Raw genomic sequence first — 10,000 nt, 5'->3', positions numbered from 1 at the left:
TCAATTCGCATATGACGCCGCGTCTGGGAATGGAACCCGGGCCAAATTGTCTGAAGCGCCGGAGTGCTCTCACCAATGCGCCAGCAATGCTCAGCGAAATTCCACTCCCTGCTCCCCTTACCAAGAACGGTTATCCTTCGCCCAACCCTTCTAAACGAACTTTAAATTCAAAAATGCAAACTCCCACCTTGAAGCAAAAGATTTCAACTTGAGCTTTTGAAACCCAACGGCCAAAATCTTAATAAATACCAAACGAAAACGACACTTACGGAATAAATCCAGAATCTTAAAATGGTGTGGTGCGATCGAGAGCGAGACAACAAGCGAGGAAGAGATAGAGAGAGAGCTGGGTTCGAGGTTGGGATCACTGATGTCGAGATCGGTGGTTGGGATCAGGGGACTTAAGTTTTTGTAGGTAATGTGTGGTAGACTGGAAACGACATGTGTAAAACCCTCATAACCCTTAACGACCCGTAAAACATAATTTGAGCGTTGTCGAGGTAAATATTTGTGATACCATCTTGACTGTTATTGAGACGGTCTACGGAAGTATTTCTCAGATACAACTGAATCCCTCGCGTTTCTTCTCACAGATTTGCCCTACTATTCGGAAAACAATTACCTTTTAAGATCCGCCTGTTTGGATGCCATAGCTTTTTGAAACAACCACTTTTTTACTTTACTCTGCGACACTTGAGCCAACACCTGAAATTCAAGTTAAAATGTGTAAGTCAATATTTGCGGCTTATGCACCAAACATCTGTTCGGCTCTTGACCAAAAAGGACGAAATACATTTCCAAAATAATGCAGTGAACTGTCTTTGGATGGACGACTCTCAACCTCATTTTCAGGGTCTCTCTTCTTCCCTTCGGATCGGGAGAGAAAGTCAGTAGGGGTATAGAAAACTGTTCCTAACGTAATATAAGCCCCTGATCAAGCTTAACAATTCTTAAAGAAGATTGGCTAATGTCGACACCTAAGATGTCCCTCCTGACCACTGCAATCAGCTTAGCCAATCATAAATGCAACAGAAGCGTACATTCAAATGAACCAATCACATTGCAAGACAAGTGCATTTAGCCGGCATAAAGCGCGGGAAAACGCGAGCGGAAAAAATCCAGTTAGTTCTGTTCCAATTCGGCTCTTATTGGTTGAAAATGTGAAATGAAATTTAGAACCAATCGCCATTTGTAGTTATGGAAAACCAAAAAAAAAACAAGCATTAACACCGCGACTCTAGGCTTTAAGCGTAGAAGAGGCTGGAGTGTTTTTGTACGTGTAAATGTAAGAACTTTCATATCGATCGTCTTATCTCTGAACTGTTGTCAGCAAACACTAAACGTGGATGCAAACATGGAACACTTCACTTTCTGTTCTTAGCTGAAACTGACCCTCGAACAGGAAAAACCTTGAACCAAACCTTGAATTTTTTTGTGAAAAATGAAGAACAAAATTTGGTTCGATTCTTTCAACAGACAACTTACCTTGTCATAAATTCTCGTGAGCAGTCGGGGAACCGATGGAAACATAGTAGGTCTGTGGAATGAAATGTTCTGTCAAGTTTAAAACGTCATTTAATACTGGCCTTCCAGCATGTAGCCTGGGTTTGATCCCTAGAGTAGATGACATGTGGGGATGAAGTGATGGTTTTCAAGTTGTGGAGGTTTTTTCTATTTATTCGCTGTTCACCCACCCTGCGAAGAGAGCCTCTCAAAAACTTGCCAGAGGGCGAGCAAGAGAAGCTCTGCAGAAATCGTGTGAAGTCTTTTAAGTCGCTGCATCCCAAACTCTGGTCTAACCACTCAGGTCAAACCGGTTTAGGCAGCGCACGCATCCTATTCTTAAGGCGAAGGTCAAGATCGAACCTGCAGTACGAAAATCAATATGGCGTCTAGGAGTGCAATCGAGACTTGGACTGGGTTTGAAACTGTCTCCAACAAACTGCTTGCGCATACTCAATAAAGACTTGACACGATTTCTGCAGAGTACTTTCTTTCTCGTCGAGTTAAGAAAGGCTCTGCTGGCAGGATGCAGTTCACCCTCTCATAAAAAAAATCCATCATGTCACTTGGGTTGATTTGATCTATGTTTAGTTGAGTTGTATTCTCTCCAATAAATAGAGCAAATGGTACGACTACTGACAGTACGCGCGCTGTGATTGGCTAAATTAGCAGCAGATTTTGACGGCAATCACTTGTGGCAGTTGAACCTTCCGCTTGACTTCGACTAGTTTCCTTTCCCGCGCGGTAGATACCACAGAGATACAATAAACAGAGGATATTACGTGGCCACGCGGAGATACGAAATTTCTCTTTGAGTGTTGAAAAATATTTCGCGAGTGAGCGCAGCGAACGAGTGAAATATCTTTCATCACAAAAAGAGAAAATTCGTATCTCCAAGCGGCCATGTAATATTCTATTTATTATATAAACACCAACCTCCAGAATGAAATACTAAATCGTTTCACAAAAGGCATTTTGATTTGCAACCTTAGAAACAGTGATCTTTTCACGTGAAAATAACATGTTATCTTCACGTGTGAAGATATCATGTTTTCGCGCGAAAGCTCACTTGGTATGACACTGGTGTTTATATAATAAACGACGAATTTATTGCCCGCTCGCTTCGCGAAAAACGGAAAAAATCTCGGTCCGTAATTTTACAGTTCGGACCGAGAAAACGAGGTTAGTAAGAAGTATTTATTTATTTAGGAAAAAGAATAAATTAGTGTAAAGTTGATCCGTCTAAGTATGTTGTTTGTGCTTCCGTTCGCGTCGCAAGTGACTTGGATTGAAACTTGATTTCATTTGACCACCGTTGGACGACGCATGTTCTCTTTTATGTTTGCTGGCCGTTACTATAGACTGCTTTGTCCCGCTTTTTTCTTAACCCACTGTCGTTTAGCGAGCCCGCACAGTTTGCTCGCCAAGTAACCGCAGCGCATGCTCAACACAGTCCAATTTTTTACCCACGGCATAAGTGTCTTTTACTTCTTCCTGTTTCTGCCCAGCAAACTCATAGGGAAAGAGACCTCTCCTAGCGGGGAACCTGATGTAATTTTTGAAAGAAAAAAATTCCCTGAACACGGTCAAGGCGCCAGAGAGGTTAACAGTCCGAATGCCAAAATGACCGCCAAAGAAAGTGCTTTTACTCGTTGGAAGCTGTGACTTTGAAAAAAAATTTTTGTCTGGAAAACGAAGCTATTCAGGTTTATCAGCACAGCGACAAAGGAATGATTTAGTATCCATCATAATTGCATTCGTCTTTTTGGTTCGACTATCGCAATACCCCACTTTCGATTATTAAACTTCAGTGCTAAACAAAAGGCATCATCTCGAGGTTCTGGGGAATAAATATAAGGATTTGTTGGAGTTTATTTTACAGAGCCTCGAGATGATGCCTTTTGTTTAGCAAATATTGGCGTAGTTTCAACCTCGTTGGGGGAAGAATAACTTACTTGAGCTCTTGAATGTCTTCCACCAAAAGTTTAATATCACCTCGGAAAAACCCAATTCGACAAGCAGTGGCAAAGCAGAATTGCTGAAATAAACGAGAAGTTGTAAGATGAACGGCTTATGTTAATAAGAACAGGAGTACAACGAGGACGGGGGGGGGGGGGGGGGGGGAGGGTGGTGGATATACACAATCACCGTAATTCAGCCCTTTTAAAACTTGGGTGGTAATCGGGTTTATTGTTTATGTGTTATCTCGCTTGATTGTGTTGGTTTTCATGACTTTTTCAGGAAAGCAACTGAGTTCCCCTTGTGAAATTTTGAAATTACTAAAAAAAACACAAGGGCCATTTGATTTGTGCTGCTCAAAAGTCCATGTCTAACTTGCTGCTTACATCCGTTTCCGACCTTGAACCCACCCCTTTTCCATTTTACCTTGTCGTCGACAACCTCGATAGAGCTTGGGTTCGAGGTTGATCGAAAAACTGAACTAGAAAAGGATAAATCATTGATACTTACATGCACCAAACGTTCGTAACTGTGGGCAAGAGGCAGATAAGAGATGAGGCAATCATTTTCACGTGTTTTTACACCAGCCTTTAATGGAAAAAAAATATATGCAGAAGATTATTTAGCCTACGCATTTTAATTCGTTTTTAAATTTGTTCAGTCATTTATTGATGCCTTCAATCATTCATAGATTGTAAAGTAGCTTACCCAATAAACGCTCCCTGAATACAAACCACTCGGGCCCTCCCAGGGAAGGAATGGGAGGGGGGGAGGGGTTAGGGAAGGAATGGAGGGAGGGGTGGGTCCTTGTTCCCTTTAACAATTTGCTTGAGTTCCCTTGTTCCGGAACTTACTTTAAAATTTGTTCTCAGGTTTTTGATTCCTAAAATGGTTTATGTTCCCTTGTTCCCAAGATATTTCTCATTATTTCCCTGTTTCCCAGTTCAAATTGACCATGTTCCCTTATTCACCAAAACTCCTGGGAGAGCCCCACCATTTCCCAGGTTATTTAACCCCATTTTCAGATCGAATCGGAGTGCAAAGTCTTGCTTCTAAAACTAAATTGGGTTTTGATTCTTGAACCTAGATGGTAGAAGGAAAGCTGTGCAAATGTCATCATCGGTGACGTACAAACCTGCTCGTAATGCCATAAGACACCAGAGACCCCTGCAGTCATGTTGGCATTGGTAATCATGGCACCCTTTGGTATACCTGTGTAGCGAGAAACGCAAAACTAAAAAAATTAAACGATAAAATCGACTAAAATCTCGACTCCTGATCAGTGATTGTAATCGGTCTCCTTTGTCGCTCACAACCCTTAAACTTCAACTTGGACGACAAATTACGTGAATAATTTAAAAATCATTGTAACCACTTAACATTTACGTCTTACCCAGGCTCTTTCCCCTGCTGTTTAGTGGCTGAGGGAAGAGTTAGGGTACAAGGTACGTTGCAAATATGTATGCAACGTAGACGCATGTACGCAAGTGCGTGCCTACTTTTCGGATGCGTCGCAAATTGCGCTCTGAATTTATGTTACCGTAGGAGAGAAAAAAAGGTATTAATTTTTAAGTGGGACTGTGAGTGCATGGTATTATGGGAAAGCAAGAAGAGATAAAGTTTGGCCGTGCGCTTAGAGGAAAATGACGGCACTTGAGTTGGGGCAGTGGACAAGAACGCAGTCGTAAGAACCTCGGAATAGTCCAATTTCGAATTATTTAAATGCATTACGTTAGACGCAAAAAATCATCTCGAAGCCACAGGGACTGACATAAGACCAGGCACACAAAAGAAATCCGCGTTACCCCATCAATCGAACGCATTAATAATAGGGATATTATGTAGAGCAAAAAGCTATGGATAAGAAACATATTTATCAATCACAACTTCGACGTACTCAGAACAATTCAAGGACTCCTCAGTGGCAAGAATCGAACCTACCACCTTCTGATTACTTGTTCGGAGCTACAGGAGACTCTCTTGGGAACCGTGCCATCAAATGCAACCTCGTCCCAAGAGTCTTCTCGGCCTTCCACACGGCGGAGGGAAGAAGGTTGCCATCAAACTATGTTCGAGTTCATATCAACATGATCTTTTCTCTAAATTAATGATTATCGTTAATTCGTAATTTGCTTTGAATTTACTCTTATCATTAATTTAGGACGCTGTGTCCCAGGACTTGTGGTAGCAGAGAAAATAAGGAAATAAAAAATTATATCTGTGGATTGGATTTGAACCCGTGGTATCTACTCTACAGGAATCGCTTCTTTCCGCTTCACCACTGAAGAGTAAGACACCTAAATCTAAAAAAAACATTTAATGAAGTCTCCCATAGAATATAAATGCAGTAGAGTAATTAGGCCTAAGCTAGATTAATAATTTAGGCCTAACCTTAGATTTTAAAATGTTCTCGTGAAGTTAGGACACTGACCTTTTGCAGTGTTTATTATTGTTTGTTGCCGAATGATAACACAGCATTATCAAATGGTGTTTAAAATAGTGTCCCTGAGCTGCTAGCGGTGTGGTAGTCAAGTGGTTAGGTGACAGGTTTATAGTGAACATTCCCAGGTTCGAGTCCTACGTCCATACACTTGGGTTATCTTGTAACAATTATATGACCGTTTCACATAATCCATACCAAACTTTCAGGCTTCTTAATTAACGATAACAGTAAATTCAGAGCAAAATTACGAATTAACGATAATCGTTAATTAACAAATAGATTCCATGTTACCGTGCGTCTGTTCAGTAATAGATCACAGATGACGACAAAATATAGTACGAACAAAAAAGTGACACACGAGGCGATAGCCGAGTGTGTCACCGAGTGTGTCACTTAGTCACCTGTTGTTCCGCTTGTATAAGAGATAGTAAATAAGTCCTCCGGCTTTCCAGGCTAAAAGTAAAAACGTAATATTAGCTGTTTACCCATGCAATATTCTATGAATTATTAACATGTAAGGAGAAAGTGAAAATGCTGTTAGCTCTACGGGAAAAAAGTGTCATTTCACATTAAACATATCCATAGGGTCTAAGTTCACTAGACATGTAATTGGGCTGGATTTCCAAAGTAAGTCATTGGATAAACGTGTTGAACAGTGTCACTTGTTGATTGGTGCACTGATTTTTAGTGGCTGTCGTGATTGACAGTTTATGATTTTTCTTTTACGAAGCTTTGTCATGCATCACTTTAGCCTCCGAACGTAACTGTGCAAGCCTCACGTACCTTTTTCTCTTGAGGACTGTTCGAACCAATTTGCTGAAAGAAAAGAGAAAGTTCGTAAATGTGTTAAAAGATTGTGTTATTTCTTTTGTTTTGTCTGCATTCAGAAATCGTTTGTTGTATAGTTTATTGGTAATTCGTCAATAGATGCCAACTGAACAGCACTTTTAAAGCATGGAATTATTATGAAGACTGATAAAGTATGAACAGCACTTTTAAAGCATGGAATTATTATGAAGACTGATAAAGTATGGTCATCGCCAGTGGCATAGTCATCGAGATATTTTTCATCCTTGTCATCTTTCTTGTGGTCCATCATCATCATCATCAATATCGTCATCGCCTGCGTTGTCGTCATCGTCCTCTTCCTCGTCATGACTTCCGGTGAGTGGGATCGACTTTCGAAGACAAGTCAGGTTGATTCGAGTCGAATCGAATCGATTCGTTAAAGTGCCTCTGTCATAAAAAAATATCACTTCCTATTTTTCTTCAGATTTAGAAACTGTGTTTGATTAACACCCGACTGGCAAAATTTTAAGCTTTGATTTTTATCCAAAGGCCGTTTTAACACTCTGAGTATAAGTTTAGGATTTCACGGTCACTCCATTACTCACGTTCAAAACTGACCGGTTGGACCTCAGAGGGTTGGATCCAGGAAAAAGTGACGTCAAAGGCTCACTAGCTTAAAATTTCAGCGTGTGAATGTAGTTTATTATATATAAAAAACGCAACTTTAAAAGTCTGAAAGCCCAAAACACCTGTGCTGCTTATTAATTCCGCGGCGTACACACGCATTGCATTCTCAAACTCGTGAGCCTTTGACGTCATTTTCTCCTCGATCCAGCTCTCTCAAGATCTTAAAGTTAGTAATGGCGGACCATTAAATGGGTTAAATTACAGTTCGAATAAACAAGTGTCTTTTTTAAATCAAGCCTCAAAGCTTTGGTCGCTTAGTGTTTAGTTAACATAGTTTTGAAATCCAAAGAAAGGGGCACTTTAACATATGAGACCACCAGCGCGATTAACACTTTCTTTCCGGTTCTTGCGCATATACATTTTCTCAGTCGAATGATCAAATCCGTAATTAAGACGAGTCAGCTCAATTGGGTATATTGAACATGTGTATTCGCTGTCATCGTCATCGTTGTCCTAGTCGTCACCGTTATCATCATTGACGTCATCAGTCATCTTTGCAATCGTCATCGTCATCATCTTAGCAAGAACAACAACAACAACAACTTTATTCCATCCTTACATCATTAGAAACGAATTGACATTTTATAATAAGGGCAATGGCCTCCTAAGATTACTTAAAAGTTAAAAAACTAGTCATCGTCTTCGTCGTCTCGTCATGAACATCATCATCATCATCACCGTCGTCATCACGGTCATGGTCATGATATCGTAATCAACGTCATCGCTCTTGTTCTCCTCGTCATCTTCGTTATTATCACCCTGCCAGCAGAACCTTTCTTAACTCAACGAGAAAGAAAGGACTCTGCGAAAATCGTGTAAAGTCTTTCTCGAGTATGCGCAAGCCGTTACTTGGAGACAGTTTCAAACCCAGGCCAAGTCTCGATCGCACTCCTAGACGCCATATTGACTTTCGTACTGGAGGCTCGATTTTGACCTTCGCCTTGTCAAAAATATGATGCGCGGGCTGCCTAATCCGGTTTGACCGGAGTGACTAGCCCAGAAACTTGGGCTGCGGCGACTTAAAAGACTTGACTCGATTTCTGCAGAGGTTCTATTGCTCGCACTTTGATGAGTTTTAGAGAGGCTCTGCTCGCTGGGTGTGTTATCATCAACATCGCCATGGTAATTGTCGTTGCCATCTTCAACGTCATCACCGTCATCAGAGTCATCATCGTTACTTCGACAGCTACGCTCTTCGCAAAAAGCATTCAAAGCAAGAATCCTTCCTGATTTCCAAAGCGAATCCGTCTTAATTAGACTTTAATTTATTGATAGGTCAATCATTACACGTACCATATGATTTTTCCACCACACGTAACAACTCACAAAAGCGCCATTGATTGTACACGTGTGTTCTTCTAACACGCGCAAACTGCATTCAAAATCATTTTTGAGCTTACATCCAAGACACTAACCTCCACTTCCACAATGTCCAACAATTTTATTCCTAGTGATTCCGCCTCACGTTTCTCGTCTGGTTGTGCTTCGCAATCCATTTTAATTATCCTCTTGACCTTCTTACATTCTTTAGCATTGTCGAAAAGAAATCGGAGTTTGCTCCCGTTGCATATGATTGTGGTGATGTCCGCTGAAACAGCGAAGACAAGTTTTCGTAAGAATGAGAAAAAGAACAAATTATGTCAAACCAGGTGCGCATTGCTCGGAGCCTTTACATAAGTATTGCACCCTTGAGTCAGCACTGTCCCATATCTTTTTATAACTGTTATATCTTGAACTAGTTTCGTGCGAAGACTATATTGGTTGCAACGCCGACTTTTTCATAACATGCCTCAAAGAAAAAAATGGTTGTTTTTCTATGGACTATTCTTATTTCTGTTTAAGCTCAACAGAATAACTGGATTAAGAACAAGCATTTCAAAAACAGAATTGTTTCTACGAAGGTGACGCAAGAACTAACGCCCGGAATGGCTCAGTGTGGCTAATCCTTTGGCCGCACACGATTTTTGGGCCAAACTAATCCAAAACGAATGCGTTCTCTATGTATTCAAAGTGAAATGTAGTCTTTGTATTCAGGGGCCGGTTTCTCGGAGCCTGGTTAGCGCTAACCCGCGTTGGTTAAGAGGAATCAAAACCGATAGGTTTCCATGGTATTTAACGCTGGTTAGCGCTAACCCCGGGAAGTTCGTCATTAAAAAACAAAGTGTGACGAATGGTAAAATCCGAGACTCGCCGAAACGCCAAGACCCTTGCTTGCGAATTCAAAACCGAGACCGAGACATGCAAGACTTCACACCGAAATAAATGCAAGATAAACGAGACTTTGCGACTCTTCGCAAACGCTGTCGAGATTTCGAGATCGGATGAAAAGTTTGCGTGTGCCAAGACTCTGGAGATACCATTCGTCACCCCTTAAACAAAAGGCTCTTCCACTCATTTTTGAAAAGGAACAATAGTCCTAAAAGAACAGGTAAACAATATATTCCAGCCCTTAATTTTCGTTTTTCAGTCATGGCTATAGAGTAATATGAAGTGAGACCGCATATTTCTTGAACCATCATCAAATGAAAAACGCAACTTTTCTTGGCTACCAGTTAATTTTCCCTTATAACAAGGCCAATTCGAGGCTAATATCATTTAATCCTATCTACAGAGTCTCTT

The 10,000-nt window shown here is 40.9% G+C and overlaps 1 protein-coding gene across 5 annotated transcripts in view; it reads right to left on the bottom strand.

Moving 5' to 3' along the window:
• Positions 1–10,000, bottom strand: part of LOC138033881 (long-chain-fatty-acid--CoA ligase 6-like) — a 35,143-nt gene that overhangs the window by 14,708 nt on the left and 10,435 nt on the right. For all 5 annotated transcript variants that reach the window (XM_068881759.1, XM_068881756.1, XM_068881758.1 and 2 more), the window contains exons 7-14: positions 8,797–8,969; positions 6,689–6,721; positions 6,307–6,358; positions 4,598–4,674; positions 3,973–4,050; positions 3,459–3,541; positions 1,486–1,537; positions 623–705 (exon numbers count right to left, since the gene is read on the bottom strand). In XM_068881759.1, the coding sequence (XP_068737860.1) occupies positions 623–705; positions 1,486–1,537; positions 3,459–3,541; positions 3,973–4,050; positions 4,598–4,674; positions 6,307–6,358; positions 6,689–6,721; positions 8,797–8,969 (631 nt within the window). The remainder of the gene's footprint in view (positions 1–622; positions 706–1,485; positions 1,538–3,458; positions 3,542–3,972; positions 4,051–4,597; positions 4,675–6,306; positions 6,359–6,688; positions 6,722–8,796; positions 8,970–10,000) is intronic.

This window comes from Montipora capricornis, chromosome 14 (genome assembly GCF_036669925.1).
Source record: "Montipora capricornis isolate CH-2021 chromosome 14, ASM3666992v2, whole genome shotgun sequence".
NCBI lineage: Eukaryota > Metazoa > Cnidaria > Anthozoa > Scleractinia > Acroporidae > Montipora > Montipora capricornis.
This window is presented reverse-complemented; position numbering and strand designations above follow the sequence as displayed.